Source organism: Amblyomma americanum, chromosome 10 (assembly GCF_052857255.1).
Source record: "Amblyomma americanum isolate KBUSLIRL-KWMA chromosome 10, ASM5285725v1, whole genome shotgun sequence".
In the NCBI taxonomy this organism is placed as follows: domain Eukaryota; kingdom Metazoa; phylum Arthropoda; class Arachnida; order Ixodida; family Ixodidae; genus Amblyomma; species Amblyomma americanum.
Window position 1 is genome coordinate 21,788,773 of NC_135506.1, and position 20,314 is coordinate 21,809,086.

A 20,314-nucleotide genomic window follows, 5' to 3' on the forward strand; every position below is an offset into this window, starting at 1 on the left:
CTCACCTGGTTGAAAGGTGCTCCTGGCCGCCGGTTGAAAGCCATGGGGCGACGAGCCATGAGGCCACGACCCATGCCATACCTGCAGGCACAGCAAAGAAACTTGCAAGTGGCCACAGGGTACTCTGTCCCCCCTCCAATAAGAGCCAGCAAACAGTGCCGGGCAATTCGAGACGGCAAGTCACATGTCTGCTTTTTTGAGGGCTACATGCAAATCACAAGGCTGCAACCAGTACCCACTCAACAGTTTGAAATATACAGTTAAACCTGGACCCAGCAAACCTCCATGCAGCGATTATATACGATTATATCAACAATTAAGGAAGGAAAAAAATCCTAGTGCTGCGAAACAAGTCCACACTTCGTAAATATCTGAAGCTGTACAGGACTGCATTTGGATTCAGTCAGAAGATTTTTGACGTGCTGAGCAAGACGACCTCCTCATTGGATAATTTCTCGCGTCACGGTGGCCTCCTAGTGGACGAAATGAAACTGTCAAAACACCTTTCCGTGACCACAGCAGACCATGTGGATGGATTCGTCGACCTTGGCCCCTTAATTTCAGCAGGAGACAAGCACGCTGTCTGTGACCACGGCATGTTCATCATTTTTGTACCTTTTGTTGGAAAATGGACACAAATTTGCCACGCGTGGAAATGTACAACCTTTGTCCGTAAAGTTTCGAGACTGATTTATTTTCTTCTCTAGAAATGATTCCCCAAAACAAATGTTGGTGCATATGTGTAGCGCCATCTTTTCGGGCTAACCCCGAGCTATTTATGTTAATTGCTGGGGCAGCCACTAGATGGCACTACATGTAGAAAAATACGTAGTCACTAGACCTGCGCATTCTACTGTGAGTGAATGTGGAGAGATGGACGTCCACCTCGAACTGCGTGTAAACATAAAATTCTGTGTGAAGCTTGGCAAGACAGCCACACAGACGTACAAGCTTGTTCGTGACACGGCAACAAGACATTATCGCGGGTGAGAGTTTTCGAGTGGCACAAGAGGCTCGTTTCGGGTAGAACGTCCGTGGAAGACGACACAAGGCAGGGGCGGCCTTCAACCTCGCGGAATGAAAACAACGTGGCTCGGATCAGGAAAATCGAACAGCAAGACCGCACCATTACAGTCCGCATGCTATCAGATGCTCTCGACATTCGTAAAACAACATGCCACCAAATTTTGTGTGAGAAATTGGCGAAACGAAAGCTGAATGCCTCATACAGGGCCAGAAGGACACGCAGGCATCAGTGAGCGCTGATTTGCTCTCCGAGGCAGAGAAGGTCAGTGCTGAAGACGAATCATGGCGTTTTCAATACGATCCTCAAACGAAGAGGCAGAGCGCCGAGTGGCAGTCCACAAGCTCTCCGGCGTCGAGAAAGGTGCGGCGACAGAAGACCAAAACAAAGACTATCCTGATAGTTTTTTTTTTTTCGATGCCAAAGGTGTCATACATCACGAGTTCGTCCCACAAGGGCAGACGGTAAATCAGGAGTGATGCACTGCGACGCCGTCGCCCTGACTTATAGGCATCTGGACAATGGAGTCTTCTACACGATAACGCAAGGCCGCACGCTGCTCTTAGCGTGACAAAATTTCTCGCCAAGCACAGCATTATTGTACTTCCCCATACGCCATACTAGCCTGACCTCTCCCCATGCGATTTTTTTCCCTGTTTCCTCGTCTGAAGAGAGCCCTAAACGGTCGCTGGATGGGGAGCGTGGAGGTCATTCAAGACGCCACGACAAAGGAGCTGACAGCCCCGCCAAAAGAAGCGTTTTGCAACTGTTTCCAAGACCTCAAGAAGTGTTGGAAGCTGTGTATAGACTGCAAGGAAGACTATTTCAAAGGGGTGCTGCACAAAATGATTTCAATGTTAAACGCATTTTTTTTAATGAACTCAGTCTCGGAACTTTACGGACAAAGGTTGCAGAAGGCAGTCTTCTGGCCAAGATCACGGTCGAAGCTGTAGTTCTAGCAGAAAAGGCTGGACTGTGAGTTGATTTTATTAATTCAGACGGAGCAACCTGTAATCGGAAAATGTGGACAAAAATGGGCATTGCTGCATCATTCACCGGGACGGCCAAGTGCAGCGCTCTGCATCCTGTTGACCCTGATCGTCAACTCTACTTCCTCCCAGATTTACCGCATCTGATAAAATGCCCGCGGAATCGGCTGCTCAAGTCTGACTACCAAGTGCCTGAAGGGAAAGTACCGTAAAAACCGGACTATAGGTCGGACCGGAATATAGGTCGACCCCCTAACTAACCAATTCTAAAAATGAAAAAGATCTTTTTTCAATGGGAAAAGTACCGAAAGACATCCTTACTTTGAAACAAATGCGACTCGAGAGATTGGACAATGGTGACAGTATTTAATTTCCTTTAAATGCTGCTTGTATGTCCACCCGGCAAATTTTTTAACAATATCGCGCACCAATCGGCCCGCGTGTTTGTTTCTGGCACAGGCAAGTACGGCGCCGTAGAGCAAAGCCCTCCTCTTCATGAATTGCCGCAACCAGGATGGCGAGCCTTTGAATTGCGCCCTCGTGAGTCTAGAGGCACGCGCGATCTCTGCCGCTTTCACGCGGATGCATTCGGCAGTCACAGGCAGCGATCTTGCTCGCAGCGCAACGTTTCCTTCCTATTCTCGATACACTACGGTCTGCCCACGAAATGTTTTCTTCTGGTTGCTGCAAGTTGTAATACGCAGCTTCTGCCTTCGCCAGTACTGCTCTTTTCAGATACTCCAAATTCGTGCTGTACCGCCAGGTTCCCGTGAGCTTCCTCGTACTCAATCGTGTTTTTCTTGAAGGCGACGGTAAATTGCCGTTAGCGTCCGCTTTGCATCTACTAAAACGCAAAATGGCAGCACTGCTGCTGATGGCGATGGTGATGGAGGCTGTTGACTTCAGCCACCCATTGTTGCAAGACTTCCGTATTTTTTCCGCCAGTGACCGGTATATAAGACGGGGGTCGACTTTTCACCATGGTTTTTTGAAAAAAAGTTCGACCTATATTCCGGTTTTTACGGTAAGTTCGAATAATTTGTGCAGCTAAACTGCACACTGTGCTGCTTTTAAGCTGGGTTAGTCTTCGCAAAATAACCATATATTCAGTGACTATGCCATTGCATTCATTTCAGGTTTCCATGCACGTGGTTCGGAAGGCTCTCAGAGTGGACAGCACCCGGAGTTGTGTCACTTTACAGGCGATGCATGGGATTACAAACAGTCACACGAACCCCAACAACTTTGAAAGTATGAGGGTTTCATTAGTATTTCAGCTTTTCGGGAAGAAAGTCACTGATGGGCTCGAGCTCTACAAGACCACGATCGAAGAACATTGTGGTGACATCACAGCCACAGTAAACTTTTTCAAGTAAGTGCGACACATTTGTTCTAATGTAGCGCTATTTTGCTTCTGCTTAGTAGCCTTTTCTATTATTATTGCAATTTACATGTTGCGTTAGTGGCAATAATCAGAGTATAACCTTTGCTTCTTCTCTTTTTCAGAGTTATTCACTACCTCATCGAGATCCTGACGTCACGCTTTCCTGCCGAGGCTCTGCGGCCTAACCCTTCTGCTGTACAGAAGCTCAATTCATTCTTGGAGTTTTCGAGGAGCTGGGAAAATCACACAAAGGGGCCACAAGGCTTCCTTAGTAAATCTACAACAACATGACTATGAGTGACAACAGCAAGTGTACTTGCACTCGAAGTGCCTATGCGATGACCTCCGCATTAGGCACCTCATGACATCTAGAGCGAGTCCTGTTGAGCGCCTTTTCGGAATTGTACGCCAGTCTTCAGGCTGCAACTCTCATCCAATGCCCCAGAAGTTTATAACCACTGATAACTGTCCGAGTTTCAACAACTTAGCACACTCAGTGCCTATAGGAAATTGTGAGGCAGGAGTTCTCAGTGCTCCACTGCCTGCAGATGCTGGTCTCCAAGCTAATCCAAGTACTAAGCAACAACCTGTTGACAACCTGCTTACGGACAGTGCCCCAGACCATTCATCCTGTGTTGTTGCTTCCAGCAACAACAGGCTGATTTTCTATACTGCCTGGTATGTTGCCCAAAAGTGCATAGTGAAGTCCGGATGTAAGGCATGTCTTACTCGCCTCTTGATGACTAAAGAGGCTGCAGAATGCTTGGACCTGGCTTCACTCACCCGAATGAGAGATAATGGCGGCCACCTCTACCCTTCACGTGTGCTGTGTGCGTTTGTTGTGAATTTGGAGGATGCCTTCATTGAATGCTTTAGCCTTTTGGAATTGCATTCTAAGAGTGTTGTTGATGTTCTGGGCCACATTAAGCGAAAACAGAAGGTTGGGGTGGATGCCAAGATCATTGTGAGCAAGTTGCAGCTGAGGTTACAGCATTTTATATCACAACACGCCTACATTTTTTCACAGAAAGCCTAAACCAGGCGAGCATCAAAAGGCACGAAGATGTAAAGCGCCTAAAACTGAGCTGGTGCTAAACAATGCCTCATTGCTCTTCGAATAAATCAGACTTCAGCCCTGCCTTTCTCTAATTCTTTTAGCAAGCAGCTCTCTACCATTTGTAGAGCGCTGCACTTATGCTGAATTGCATGCAAAAAACTTACTGGACAATCAAGAATTTATCTTGAGGGTGAACTTGGGCGTACGTGGGTCGAAGGTGGTGGTGGGAAGGTGGGCAACCACCCCATAGCTAGTGGCTGCGGACCAACCTGGTACAGTAAAACCTCGTTAATTCGAACTCGAGGGGGACCGGAAAATTGTTCAAATTAAGCGGAGTTTGAATTAACGAGCGGGCGCTAAAAAAAGCGGCCATCACGCCCGGCAGCACGGGCCGAAGCTAAAACAGGCATATCTGAGATCGTTATCTCTTACTACGCGCTACTACACATTTGCGGCGGGCGATTGCGCGAATTAAAATCATAGAGCCCAAATGTCGAAGGAAATAAAGTTAATTTGTTTATGCGGTTGGAGCTAACATCAAAATGCATTCGCGTAAGCAGCAAGCTTAATGATTAAATATGACACTATGCTTCAAAAACATGTTTATTAACAGCAGATTGGCAAAGCATATCAAAGAGAAAAATAATCGGTGATGCGCATTTGTTTTCGTTTTCTTTGCCGTGACTCGACAAGCATCGTCTGCAACTTGCCCAACAGCTCCAACGCAGCGTCCGAATTATCATCGGCGGAGAAGTAGCGCGCAGCCAGATCGAGTGCTGACGCTGTTTCACATGCACTCGGGGGTGGCAATGGATCGTCGCCTCCGTCGGACTCGTCGTCGCTGTCAGCTGTGCTCGCTGCGCCCGAGTTGTGCGGCATCTGGTCACCGCAGGCCGCTTCAATAATCTCGGCATCGCCTAACGGCCCCGATGTCTCCACGCCGGTCTACGAAGCTCTGGAAGTCAACACCCTCCGATAAAGCAGCGTAGGCAGGGTGCAGCGCGACGGAGTCATCACAATGAGCATCCAGCTCTGCCGTGCTGCAGGCTTCTGGGCCTTCAATGAAGCCGCACTTTCGGTAACAGTTCGCGACTGTGTCCGCCTTGACAGCATTCCACGATGTTGCCAGCATGTGGCAGGCTCCGAGGAGATTGACGTCGTACGATTTGCCGCTGTCCATACACACAAGAATCCGCTCTAGGAGGTGGCGCCTGTACAGTGTTTTGAGGTTTTTAATAACCCCAAGGTCCATAGGCTGCAGCACAGCCGTAGTGTTTTTCGGCAGAAATGCCAGACGGATCGCCTTCAGTCCGCTGATGTCGCAATGGGCTGAACAGTTGTCGACGAACAACAGAACATTCCTGTTCTGTGCCGCGAACTTCCTGTCGAGTGTGCGCATCCAATCCGTGAAAATTGCTCGCGTCATCCACGACTTTCTGTTGAAAGTATAATCAACAGGGAGAGTTTTTAGCCCTTTAAAGCAGCGAGGCTTCGCTGCTTTGCCTATAACTAGCAAGCGGCACCGTTCCGTGCCAGTCGCGTTTGCGCACACCAACACCGTCACTCTTTCCTTGTTTCTCTTCCCGCCTGAACACGTGTCGCCTTTGTAACTGACAGTCTTGTTCGGCAGCAACTTAAAATAAAGCGCGGTTTCATCTGCATTGAACACATCGCTGAGCGAGTAATCGGCAAGGTAGTCCTTTAGTTGACCTGAGATCCAATTTTGACACGTTTCTTCATCGACTGTGGCTGCCTCTCCACAAACGCTTTTAAACGTAAGTCCGTGACGGGCCTTGAAACGCGACAACCAGCCTTCCGACGCGCTGAAGTCACTTATGCCCATCTGGCTGGCGAAGTCCACTGCCTTTGCGGCAATTATTGGTCCACTTTGCGGAATGTTCCTGCTGCGAACGTCCTTAATCCATGCCATTACAGCATCCTCCATCTCTGGATGAGCCGATGTTCTTAGTCGTTTCCGCGAGGGCTCCATCTCCTTTTGATACGCATTGAAGATAGAGTCCTTGTTCTTGAGGTATGTGGACAGCGTGCTTTTCTTGACTGCAAACTTCTCTGCGATCGCTGTCTTTGTTAGGAGACCACGTTCGACCTCCTGTAATATCTCCACCTTCGTCTTCAAATCCTTTGCGGAGTACTTTCCACGGTTTGCCATGATTGCCACAGTCGATGAGACGTCACCAGCGAGATACCAAACAAACGAGGAATATCACGCAACACAAACTTCGCTAGACACCGCGGCCGGGTGCTGCGTGCAGGATGAAGGAAAGGAAAGTCTCTTCGCTTCCCGAGCTGCACAATAAAAGGGTACCGGAAGTCACGCGTTCTCGCAAGGGCTACTGGGAGAGTTTAGCCGACGGCGCAGCCAATAGAACGCTGGGCGCAGCGGCGTCGTCTGCTGCATGGGCAGGCGCGCTGGGACGGCGCCCAAGTAGAGGGAAGCGGGGGAACGGGGAGGGGAGGCCCGCTTGATTGAAACGTTTATTTCCATCAGAAAAAAAGCGCGGCTTCAAAAAAATGTGACGTAACCGCCTCTCCCGAGTACTTCCTTCCTCCATGGTGGCGTGCGTCTCCAATGGTCACGACCGCCTCGGCGCAGCGGAAACCTGCAACGGCTTGCGCCGGAGCCACCGTGGCCGGAGCATAGGCGGCGCCCGCGGTAGGGTGGCTACCCGCGTGACCGCGCGTCAGCCAAAAATAGACAAGCCAATGCTTCGACGCTCCGGCAGCGAAAACCTGCTACGGCATGCACCGGCGGGCTGGTTCGGGCAACGAAATTCACGTCTCACCTCGTGCGTGCTGGCTTATTTTTTTTCTCATCATTCTGCATTTTTTTTATTTTCAGCGCATTGTATTTGCTACGAGGTGACTTCTATATGCGAGGAGCAATGCCAGCCATCGGCGCCTAGTTCGAATTAACTGACGTGGATACCGGCATATTCGAATTATCGGGAGTTTTGACCCATTGAAATACACAGGGCTTTGCCGGGACCCGGCCGTCAGTTCGAATTAAGCGATTTCGAATTAACGAGGTTTTACTGTAGCAGGTAAACATTCTTAATGAGTCTGCGTTCCATTAAGAGTTAAGAAACTGGTCATGAAGAATGTTTACTGCTTTTCGCGATGACGTCGTTAAAAGGACGCAGATGCAAGTCACGCAAAAACGGTAAACTGGACGCTCATGCCCATGGACAGCTTGTGCTTGTTCAGCACAGTAATTAAGTGAACAGTTCGCACTGCTATGGAAAGGCGAATGAACTTGTTCCTACACCCAGCCAGCGATTCGCTTTTACTCTATTAAGAATGCGTAACACAATGTTTGGGGGCGTAAATGATTTACCGGCGCATTCATTACCAGGAATGTGCAAATAATGAGTAATCGCATGTGGAAGATGGCTGTGTTTAGATAACAGCACCAATCGTTTCGAAGTCAAGTTACTGCCCGCGGAAAAGCCGCAGAAACCGTAGGCCGCTGCGCCAAAGCATTAGGGAAAGTTGCAGTGGCGCCATCTAGTGGCATCCATGTGAAAACGGGATACCTGCCTGGAGCCGTTCGCGCCACTACAATATATTCTAGTTCACTATAGCCATTGTATAAATGTTTCAAAACAAAGTTCAATTCAATTCAATCCCCATCGTCATCAAGCTTGTCAAGCCAATGAGGGGCCAATGAAAAGCATAGGCAAATCCACATTCATAGTCTGTTTATTCTTCCCCATGCCATTGGCCAAGTTTTCTTCAGCCAGTGTTGTTCAGCCTAGTGTCAGGCGCTGTTTCGCGTACTACACCCCAGTTTGCACTGTTTGCCTGCTTTGTTTTCGCGTCATGAGTGCGACTCGACGGCAGTGTTTCACAGCAAAAGAGAAGCTAAAGATTACAGCCACTGCTGAAGAAATCGGCAACAGAGTTGCTGCTCGTACTGGATGCTCGATGCTCGCACTCGATTCCTTCCGAGGCCACTGCACTGATGCGGTGAAGGCTCGCCTCGCTGAGAATGCCACCGAGCTTGTTATCATACCTGGCAGCATGACGTCCCTGCTAGAGCCACTCGATGTGTGCCTGAACAAGCCGTTCAAGGCACACACGAAGCGGCTACATGCCCAGTGGATGGCCGACGGCCTTTACGCCCTCACGCCAACGGGACGCATGCGAAGGCCTGATATTCCATTGCTGCGCCAGTGGATCGTAGATGCGTGGAAAGTGATAACGGTCGACTTGGTGCGTAAAGGCTTTAAAAAATGTACCATCAGTAACAGCTCGGATGGTTCCGAGGACGACTACGTCTTTGAGAGTGGCAATGAAGCCTCGGATGGCAGCAGTGAGAGCGGCGACGATTGACAATTGGATGACCAGTGACGTGGTGGTGGTCGTTTGAATAAATGTTCTGAAAACGAAATGATCACCGAGTGTGCAGTTGTATCTCTCTAGCGCTCATTTCTTTTTTTTTTTTTTCAGGTAAAAATGTGGGTTATAAGCGAGGTTTTTTTTTCTTCTCGTGGAGTTCAAAGTTAGGGGTGCGGGTTATACACAGGGGTAGGTTATACGCGAGTAAATACGTATGTTATGGCACAGAATGGGGTAGACATTGAATGGCAGAGATGATATGAAAGAGGAGAAGGCAGGTTGTGCAGACTCACCGTCCTCCCACGGAGGTGACCTGAGGAGGCAAGGGTGGGCCACGTGCCCCACCCCGGTGCGGTCCTGCTGAAGGGCCCCGGGGCCCCTGGCCATAGTTGGCCCCCCAGGAGCCCACCACCACACCGGCTATCTCCAGTTGCCCACCGCGTGCCAGCAGAGCACCCCGGCGGGGTGGGGGAGGAGGTAGCCCACGGCCTGCACCCCTTGGGGGCGGGCCCATGCCCATGGGCCCTCCACCCACTCGTGGGCCCCCGTGTGGTGGGTAGCCCGGCATAAAGCGCGGCACGCCGGCCATGGTGGGCAGAGGTGCTCGTGCAAACTCGACCTGTGCACAAAAGCACACCCGTGGAGGGAGACTGCCAAATGCAAAAGAGAAACAGAGTGCGAGGGGACATGCTACCTGGAGGCCTTCGAGGATGGCGGCACGCATGCGCTCCACCTTGGCCACCTGGTCGATCTGGCCTCCGCAGACTTCAACGAGGCTCTTGGCTTGGGCTGCCCGCAGGAGCTTCTGGTGGAACAGCTTGCCATCAAAGTACAGCCACGGGCAGCACATGAGCCAGGGGACGGGGGCACCGCAGGCATCGTTGGCAAACAGCGCATGCTCCACACCCTGCGTCGCACGCAAGGCAGAATGGGTGAGAGGGCAGGCCACAGGGCTAAGACAGGACATAGAGCATGACCCCACGGTGTGCAAAATGTGACCCATCCAGCTTTCGCATGAAGACGCGTGCACCTTCACTTGCAGCATTACTTACTGCTGCTGCTTCGTGCCCAACCCATCTTTTATTTTTGCCACTAAATCTGCTCACTGCATACGCTTTTTAGAATTAGTCAATCGCGGATTTATTGAAGTCAGATACCGTATTTACGAGCATAATTTGCGCACTTCTTATTCAGAAATTAGGGCTCCAAGAAGGGGGTGCGCAAATTGCGCGGTGATTTCACGAGTGCGACTTAAAAAAAACTTCACAAAGGTCATAACGCACAATATAGGTATAGTGTATGTTGCTGCGTATATGTCAGCGCCCGGACCTGCACCCCACGGTAGGACAGCGCCTGCTTTCACTTCATGCAACTGCGCGAGACTCTGCAGCCCAGCCCACCCACCTGGAGAAAAAGGGAGGCAAGCTGTGCCCCTCGCACGGCCACCAGAGGCAGCTGCATGGCCTGCGTGCTCTGCGCATCCATCAGCTGCGGGGAGACCGCCTGCGCCAGGAAGGCGTCCAGCTCCTGCCGACGCAGCACGGCGGCACCACCAGGTCCACCCTGAGCAAAGAGGCATCGTGGAAAGGGGATGAGAAGGTGCCACCAATCAGTCTTGCCTCCAGAAGCAAGCGTACTGCGGCACACACAACAAAAGGATGCAGCAGAGGCTACTCAAAACCACACTTGCACCTCATCATTTGTAAGCGTCACAGTGGGAGCTACTAGCTTACATGTGTTGGACATTTGCCCTGACTTTTGCTCTCCATGATCTGCTTCCCTCTTGCCCGGCCAGGAAAAGCAACTGTCACACTCCGAACCCAAGTGGCTCCTATGCCAACCGTTCCGCTGCCCTTCCATCCGTATGTCATACTGCACCTAGCACCCTGCTGTGCTTACTCCTCCAACTGCTCTAGCACCCTCTCATGGCACTTCACCAAACTCTACTCTGCAACAACTTCTTCTGAGAATGGAGCAGAAGCTCCGAAACACACCCTCTCTTGCTACGCAGCAAAATACAGACCTTTCCACCAGACGAGGAGGATGTCGAAAAAGTGGTTCCACTGTTGCTTCTACAGTCAAACCCCGCTACAGCGCAATTCACGTGTGCGCGAAAAATTTCGTTGGAGCGGAAATTTCGTTGTGGGGAAATCAGCCAAAAAACTAAGATCTGACTGCACTGTTAAAAAATATCACTTATCTTAAAAAAATTCTGTCATCTTGGCTTGCGTCCTTTTAGTGGACATGAGCGTCGTGGTGCGAGTTTCACACTCGGCCAACAACTGCATCGCGATGTCGTCATACGCACCAATGAGAGACGGACGCTCTTTGGACGTCCCCGAATAAAGAGCGGCGGTGATGGAGTCTTACGCCTTTAAAATGGTTGAAAGCGTGCTATTAGAGATGCCGAAATCCGCAGCGATGTCACCTTTCTTCCTCCTGCTTGAGGCCTCTCGGATTATGCGTGCTTTTTCCTCCAAAGGAAGGAACTTGTGCTTTCTGCACGGCGTTGCCATGCTGGTGTCAAGTCTAGGACACTAACACAAATGAAACACCGGACAATCGCATTGCGTCGAGCCTGCTCTGCTGCGCTTCTCTGTCGATATGACGGACGGTATGACGGATGATATCCAATGGCGCCACCCATTCGCACTCAACACACTATGGGGCACGCATCAATTCCAGCAAGTGTTTTCGGTGAAATTAAGTGCCATTAACTTACGGACTGGTAACGATATGCTTGTTGCGTCTCCACTGCACAAAAATTTCGTTGAAGCGGAAGCGCAGCTGAAAAGATAATTCGTTTTGGTGAGAACTAACATGCATTGTTTTCTATTGCTAGCTGACAGGGAACCTGAAATATTTCGTTGAAACGAAAATTTCGTTGGAGCGGCGTTCGTTGTAGCAGGGTTAGACTGTACCGCGATAGCGCCTTGTACACACAGCAGCCCAGTGAGCCATGTGGTGACACCCGGGGAACCCTCAATGGAAAGGTTTGTAATCCTTGCCTGGAGTTATTTGTTTTCCCTTAAAACATGACATACTGTCAATGGTCATTATTTAAGGCACATTTCTAACACTACCGCCAATTTTCAACGTTGGAATTTAAGGAAAAAAAAGTATCCTTGATTACAACAAATTTGCTGGTCACGTCTAGTCACAAGAAGCTTTAGAAGATGGCGCCATCAGCTCCAGCGATAGAATTACAGGTGCATTGCCTCTACAGCCTTTCCTTCATTGCCAAGAAAAACTGTCGCTGGGTTTAGGTCTGTATAGGTGGGTATAGATCGACACCACACATTCCTAACACAACCTACCTGGGACATGAGGAAGCGCAGCACGGTGCAGGGGATGAGCAGGTGCTGGGGCACGTACGTTGTGTTGAGCATGAGGGGCACGTCACTGCGCATGCAGCTGAGGAAGGCACGCAGCCGGCACTTTTTGTCGTCCAGAGAGGGTCCCAGCCAGAGGCGCTGCACTGTGGGCACGGGCCAGCCCAGCTGGACACCCTCCACCAGCTCGTAGGGGCGCCGGGAGCCACCCTTGCCGCCTGATGACGACCGGCCCAGCCACTCCACGACCACCACGGGGGCTGGGCCCTTAGTGGACGAGTCTGCTCCACAGAACAGGTAGAAGAACAGCCCTCTGTCAATGACAGAGCGGCACACGGGAAAGACAAACGAGACAGAACTAGCTCTACAGTGTGCGACAATTATGCCTGACAGCAACTTCCGGCTGTTTCATTCTGCCTCCCTCGTGGGTGTGGTCACTGCAAGTGCCTCCCACTTCCGATACTTAGATCTAACTCGTGTATGAAGTAGCAAACACTCCTTGTGAATTAAAGAGCTTTCACTGTATTTATTCTCATGGCACTTATGAACAAGTTTCCCCACAATCTTCATTTTTTTGCTGATCAATACAACAGTGATGCCCACTTCTAACATGCATCAGCTGCGCATCACATGGTCTCATGACATCAGACAGCCCGTCGACTAATCAGTGAATTTTATTACATATACCGCACAACATTGGGATTTTTTTCTCTCTGATGGGTCTTTTAATGCTACCGCATTAATAAAAACAAGCAAGATAGCTGACAGAGTGGCACCAAATTATCTCGGAACCAGTGACAACACGTGCGGTATTCAAGCCCCGGCTGTGTAAAAGCCTCTCAACAAGCCCTCACGACCACAAGAGGTCAGCCTCACCATCAGAGGTGGCACCCTCCTTGGCCTTGGACGAGTCGCTGGCTGCTGCGGCAACCGCTGCTTCCCTCTTCTGGCGAGCGACAAATGCCAGGTGGTGCATGTTGAACAGCACTGCATAGACCATCTGCCGGATGGGTCGGAACAGGGTCACCCCCCAGGGCAGGTCCCGGGGAGCCTCGTCCTCAATGGCCACGGGGATCTTGATGGCACCCTGCCGTGGGAAAACGGTGGGTGAGGCACCTTGACCATGCTCACCTTCTGTGGCCAGTTTTAACTGCCACTGAAGTTACATAGATCTGTTTACCGCGCCTTAGTGAACTAAAAACACGGTTGGCAGCATTCTTACACAGGTTCATCACTAACGCTGCAACAGCAAAACCCAGGCAGTACATGACATTTGGAGAGAGCTCCACCCCGACCAGATGGCTGGACTCTAGTCAAATCTTTATATCCACCACGTACAGAAAAGACGGAGGGCAACTGAAAAAAAGCCCTCATGTACTACAGGTAAGGCAGTTCCTGTCTCTTACGTGAGAGGTCTCTTACAAGCAAGGTTCAGTGCTTTCAGTATTTACTGATATGTCCCTACCTTGATGTCTTTCAGTGACAGACTTTCACAAAAGAAGGCTTAAAAGCACACTTCACTAGTTTACTAGCTGCAAAACTGGCTGTTTTATTTTGTCTGCTTGATATGCAGCATTCGTGAGAACAGTTCATGTCCTTGAATGCACTGCAGCTCCACATGTTGCAACGCACCGATTTGCTACAGGAGTACAGTTAACCCTCGGCAGGTTGAATTCACAAAAGGCAGACAAATATTCGAATAATACAGTTCAGAGATGAGCGAAGTAGCGAAATATTCAGTTCACTGATCGTAAACTGTGTCCAGCTGCGAGCTCTCCAAGGTCTCCGCTGCGAGTTCGCCAAGCTACAAAGCCAGGAGCGCAAGTGATGTGCACCGAAATCGTAAGCTACAGAGCGTCGTCTGCATTGCAATGTACTAACAGTGGCTTGCTTGTTGGTTGTGGCATGACTTGTGGGCCGCGTAAACGACTGGCCGACCGCCCTTTTGCAAAGTTTCGAGCTAGCTTTTTGATCTTAGGAGCGGTGCAAAGAGGAACACCCACCACTCGTACCTGCCATTTTCCATGCAGGCAGACACACCCATCCTCCGGCGCACGTGCTCCTGCCAGTTGGCTGGAGGCCCTTTTCTACGCAGTGCTCGCCCCTTGTCAATGCTTTGCAGCTAATCGGACCACTCTGTTGCTGTCTCCCTCGAGCATGGACGCGGCTGCGGTTCGTGAGTGATGGTGCCACGGCCCCGAAGTGGGCATGAAACCCCACAAGCAAAGTTAAAATGCCTATTCTAAGCGAGGTTACTGATCGAAATTCAAAGACAATTTGTCCTTTATTACCGAATGTCTTCGGCCCAATGTCTGTTACAAAAGAGGTTCGCTCATAATGGGAGAGACAGGCCAGCCAACCAAGTGTGCAAAGAACATCTTATTCTCAATTGTCTGTCCAATCCGTGCCTTTTATAACGGGGCTCAACTGTACAGCGGATACTCATTAAATGGAACCCCAAAGGATGAGGATATGTTTGATTTACCAGGAGTTGCATTTACAGACAGAATGAGTAGAATGGTTCACCAAGAGCAAGAACTTTACTGCAGTAAAGTAATAAATGGATATGGATTTTTTCACAAAGTACACAAAGTTTTTTACACAGTGAATGAAAACAAAGAAAAAAATTATTGATTGTATGATCCCTCTCTCCACTTGTAAAATAGTAGACTTGAAACGGCCACTTACTGCATCAGTGGAAAAAAAAAAAGTTTACATTTGTTTGCTTTAGCCAAGAATTTTTAAACAGCACAAAAAGACCAGGTTGAAGCAAGAAATGCGTGCAACCTGTTCTTCTTATGTTATTCAAAAATGCTTCACCTTCACCAATCTGCACAGTTTTGGTTCTGTTGCTTTAGCTCTTGCAGCCTTTTCTTTTTAGCTCTTGCAGCCATATTGCACATTGCACAGAAACAGTTCTGAACTTGCTCTTGCTGAAGAGAGATAATCAGCATTTGCGCCACCAATTCTACATCTGTCATTTGAAGCCATTTTTTGGCGACACTGAACTCTGGTTTCTGCTCCACAATTTTCCTGACGGCACCACGTGTAAGACGATGACTCATTTAGATGTTAGCAAGAACAGCCAACGACGTACAAGATGCATGAATTACGAGACTTGGAGAAGTTTCTTCTCATGATAAGTTCGCGAAAGCGCATGGTCAACATGGTGACTGCGGAGCGGGACTCCATAATTATCTTCGTATTGGCCTCATCTGATGATCTTTTGAGCAGCTCGCTTAAAAAGGAAGGGGTGCAGAAACCTCTATAGCCCTCTATAAACCTATAACCCTCTTATGCCGAAGGACGTATTTGCACAACAACAATAACGACTGCTGTACTGTGTTACTGCCCGGATATGGCCTTCCTATGAAGACGAGCCAGGAAAGCCAATTTTTGAGGTTCTTTTGCTTGTAAGCTGCCGCGGTGGCTCAGTGGTTATGGCACTCGGCTGCTGACCCGAAAGACGCGGGTTCGATCCTGGCCACGGCGGTCAAATTTCGATGGAAGCAAAATTCTAGAGGCCCGTGTACTGCGCGAAGTCAGTGCACGTTAAAGAACCCCAGGTGGTCGAAATTTCCGGAGCCCTTCACTACGGCGTCCCTCATAGCCCGAGTCGCTTTGGGACATTAAACCCAACCAACCAACCAACCAACCATCTTTTGCTCGTAAACTTTTTACCAAACTTTCAGTACAATGAAGCCCAGTTCCTCGTGTTTCATTAGCATACACTTTTTTCAGTGTTCCGCGCCCACAAAGGCAACCCTTGCGTTAATACTGTGTGCTTTTTCCCCGCCAATTCACACCTACAAAGTTGACCCTTGCTTTACAATCATGATTGCATTAAATTCAGGTAACTACAGTATTACTTCAGAAAAGCGGAAAAAATGGGACAGTCAGTGCATATGTGGTCACAAAAATATGAAAACAAAAAAATCAACCAAAGCACACTAGTTTTAGAACCTCCTATTTGTACCTCTTCGATTTCAGACAAACATTAGGAGGCTCGGGAAGAACTCACCTGGGAGAGCAGCTGGTAGATCCAGGGGGACATGAGTCCCTTCTGGTGCCTCTCGCTGGCTGTGCGCATGACCTCGGGGGGCACCTTGGGCAGCTTGGGTGTCTCGGGCATGACAAACGCTGGGATCTTGCCTTCTCCGCCACCGCTGCCACTGGTTCCTTGTTCACTGCCAGTGGTGCTTGGCCCAGCGCCACTTTTCTGGCCCTGCTGGCAAGAGAGAGGAAAGCATTTTTCACGCCCAGGTAGAAACAGCACGAGTGTTCAGGTGAACTGGGTGGAACAGGCCAGCTCTCCCATTTACAGAGCCATCGCCACCAAGAGTGCAGGTTGGCATATGCAGGGAGAAGCAGCTGCCCAAATCTGGCTGTCAACCATAACCGCACAATGCCTCACGTCAGAACAAAGTGCACACAGAAAATAGCGCTCCTTTGAGCACAGCTCCAGCGCTCACCTTGCGTCCCTGCCAGGACTTGGGGCTCTGGCGGCCGGGGCTGGAGCTGTTGCTGCTCGATGAACTGGGACCCGGGGGGCCGCCGTTCACGTGTGCTGAGCCGTTCTGCTGCAGGACACCTGCGTGACAAACCACCCACTGGGTCAAAAAAGTTGCTTACGAGGCCTCCCTGAGGCCAACTTAAGACATGTGTGTTCCTCTGAGTACAACGCGTGCAGAGAAAGGTTAGGTAAGGAAGCACAACAGCTCTACCTAATGCACAGTATTGACGTGTCCACTGTTTCTCCTTTTTTTGGTTACAAGCAGGAGCACTTCTGCTGTGTTTGCATTTTGGTACAAGATGAAATCTTGTCTCGAATTTTTAAATAGCTTTTTAATGCAACGTGCATTATTATTTTGTAAAAAAAAAAAAAACTATGCGTCTTGTTTGAAGGCTGCCCGCATACTGAACGCCACACAGTACGCACTAAGTAATTTGAAACTTGGAGTGCGCTAAGGCAGCATTAGCTATCCTGGATCAATCTTCGCGAGAAAAGAAAAGAGTTGAGATTAAAAAAATAAGAACCTTCAGTTTGAAAACTTTTCCTGCAAATGGTAACCTGCACATATTCGAAAGTGCAATATAGATAAAAGGGAAATTAAAAAAAAACATTAAAAAGAGAGGCACAGAGAGAAAAATATCGCTTCTCCTAAAGGCCAACAATCAAAACTGGATTTCTGACTTGGAACGAAGAATGATCCCCAACATGTTAACAGCACAGGTAAAACTTTTGAGCTGGTTCAGACCGTTCTCCCAAAGGAGCACTAAAAGCTAAATGGGACAAAGCAAACGTTGTTTCCAAAGTGTGTGTTTGCTTCGTCACTGTGCTCTATCTAGCTTTCTGCAGGTACTCCCATACGAACATTATGGTAACAATCGTCTGGGCTTAACTGGCACTGCAGAGATGGCCAGCGTACAATCTCCACTAATGGGAAGGTGTCACCACGTACCACTGGCGTCCGATGCAGCAGGGCTATCATCTTCGGTGCTGTTGCGACGCAACACGTCCAGCGTGTCGGGCGGCTTGTAGGCCCCGTTCAGCACACTGCCATTGGCCCCTGCTGTCGGGTAGCCGCCACCCGTTGCCTGGCGGTACGCCGTCAGACTTGACAGCTGCCAATGGGATGGCCCTCAGTCAGTGGACAGCGGAACATCTCGTACCACAATGAGAGCCCTGTTTGCGAGGGTTCACCGGGTGCCCGCACAAATGGCAGGTGCCAAAGATGTTGATACAGCTGCCATTCCAGACACAAGTGGCTACAATGAGCATCATACAGAAGCTATAGGGGGCATACATTATGTGGGAAACAAAAGTAGAGCTAAAAAGTAAAATCCCTTGGCACATACCCACAACTGTCAGCTGAAGTGCAGACTAGCAATATGATTACTGAATGTGTAATAAGAAGGCAGTAGAACAGGCTGAAGCCAATGTGAGACCTGGTCTAATCCCAAATACTGAGCAACAGATTTTCATCAATGGCTTCCAAATTTTGAGAAACAGATTTGCATCAATGCCCAGAACCATCTTTCAATGGTGAGACATGTCACAGCCTCTGTCTAAATTATTTCCTGCCATGCCCCTTTGCCTACATCAGTAGCCAGTTTTTTGCCCTTACAGCTACTTTTCACACTGCCTCAGTTCTTCCTCGGAAAGAATGCAATGCCAGCTCCTTCCAGTTGTCTTGCAGGACTAATGGGAGCTACGTGGTGATCTGCCACGAAAGCAATGCACACTGTTCAAACCTTGGATGCAGTCAACCTGCCTGCCACCACATGAATCAAACAGGAGTAACAGGCGAAAGACACGTGCGCCTACCTCCCTTTCATCCGTCTCAGAGGCAAACTTTGAAGGATCTGCTTGCTGCAGTCCGTCCTCTCCGGGCGATGACAAGTCCAGGCTCGGCGAGGAAAGGTCAGCTGTGCGTGGGTCAAGAGGCGAAAATCGGGATTCGGAAATGAGAGATTGCTGGCAGCAATGTGTGAAAGGACTTTAACACCGTGTGCACCTAGCAATGGTGCACACAAAAATAGGATGCCCATGCCACAGCAAGCAGAGTTTGCCAAGCGCTGAACCCTTTTTCGTTAGCCTTCTTGCCATCTTGCATTAAATACCCAATTCGTCACAAGTCTGTTGCACTGTCAGTCGGCCCTGCCCAAATACTGCCATCAGGTGTACAGAATCGCTTGCAATGCTACTACCCCTACTTTATCTGAGGCCCATTAATCGAGTGGAACTGCTTGCCGACTGATCTGAGATGTGAAAACTATTCGCGGACCGTTTTGTTGTTCAATTCTATGTATAATTGCTAGCCTGGCCTCAACTTGCAGCCCTTCTTGTGCTATTTTGCAACCCAACATGTATTTACTGCAATTCTCAGCTTTTGTCCTAGCAATTAAAGACATTTCTGAGCTCTGCCCTCTTCTGTAATATACATATACGCGAGGGCAAATAAACAAGAAAGACAGATCAAGAAACATGCAATCGGTTATAAAAACATTTTGCAATGGATCGAAGCCCTACATTTCCCATTGACCGCGGGCTGCTCAGAGATGGGTGGTAGTGCCGAAGCGGATGCAGTCCCCGAGGGGTAGCAGCCTGACTCGTGGCGGCGCCCCTGGCTGGAAGGCCGGTAGCGCAGGAACCCATCACGGGTGCCGTTGAGGTAGTAGTGCACGCAGTTCTTTAGCCGCTGCACCTTCTCGCGAGGTGCACCGGGGAACAGCCGAGCCCCCAGGGCATCCAGGTCTTCGGTTGAGGGCAGGCCCCGCACAAACTCCACCACCGCTGGGATCAGAGTCTCAGGGGGGATTGTCTGTGCACAAGAGGGAGGTTGGGGCTCAGGACTCCCAGTCTAGAGGTGCCACAAACCACAGAAGGACGGTATCAGTTCCACACGCAATGCATAACACTCACTGTAACGGTCCACTCAATGTGCCCGCATGGAGAAAAAAACCAGCACATCACACACTCAAAAATGCAACGGTAGCCCAACTAGTTGCCGAGTACATGCGTCAGCATGGAAAATTTGCTGCGACAGCTAGCCACACCGCATGGCATTAAGCAAAGTGAGCCTGCTGTGCTACATGTGATGCCACTACTAGAGTTAAACCCAGACGTAACAAATTTCAATGCAGCAAGTTGCTCGATATTATGAAGTTGTTCAATTCCCTGACGCTGCCCTCACTGAAGCATGGAGTTCATGTAACGAAGGTGCTGCAACGGTTGACCTCGATATAACTAACTCGCTATGCTGACTGTCTCTTAACTAGCATTGCGTTGCTTGAAATTTGGCCTAGCCATGAAGAAGTTTCACAACAATAATACAAAGCGCTAAGAGAAGAACGTTTACACTAGCAGCAAGCAAACGCAGTTGACGCAGCGTGCCCCATTCTATAGTCAGATACAACTTAAGTCTGCAGTGAAACTCTGCCCACATTCAGGACCAGCGCACAGAATTCCTCCATGACTAAAACTAGTCCATTGTTTCTTGTCACCTAAACAAGAAGCTAACCACAAGAAAAAAGTTATAAGCTCTAGAATTTTGACACCTGGCCTCTTTAATAAAGTCTAAATGTTAAAACGGTGATTTCATTTACTTTTGTGACTGGCTGGTGGAGTAATACAGCATGCCGCGGACCGTGGCCCAATGTTAACAA

General features: G+C 49.5%; 1 protein-coding gene across 4 annotated transcripts in view; it reads right to left on the bottom strand.

Moving 5' to 3' along the window:
• LOC144107564 (constitutive coactivator of PPAR-gamma-like protein 1 homolog) overlaps positions 1-20,314 on the bottom strand; it is a 36,930-nt gene that overhangs the window by 7,034 nt on the left and 9,582 nt on the right. Inside the window, exons 3-13 of one of the 4 annotated variants that reach the window (XM_077640637.1) lie at positions 19,179-19,470; positions 18,474-18,574; positions 17,608-17,770; positions 16,618-16,736; positions 16,167-16,370; positions 13,022-13,232; positions 12,131-12,426; positions 10,218-10,376; positions 9,508-9,720; positions 9,107-9,432; positions 6-81 (exon numbers count right to left, since the gene is read on the bottom strand). In XM_077640637.1, coding sequence (XP_077496763.1) covers positions 6-81; positions 9,107-9,432; positions 9,508-9,720; positions 10,218-10,376; positions 12,131-12,426; positions 13,022-13,232; positions 16,167-16,370; positions 16,618-16,736; positions 17,608-17,770; positions 18,474-18,574; positions 19,179-19,470 — 2,160 coding nt within the window. Of the gene's footprint in view, positions 1-5; positions 82-9,106; positions 9,433-9,507; positions 9,721-10,217; positions 10,377-12,130; positions 12,427-13,021; positions 13,233-16,166; positions 16,374-16,617; positions 16,737-17,607; positions 17,771-18,473; positions 18,575-19,178; positions 19,510-20,314 lie in introns of all 4 variants that reach the window. The other 3 variants (XM_077640636.1, XM_077640635.1, XM_077640634.1) reach the window with 3 other exon arrangements.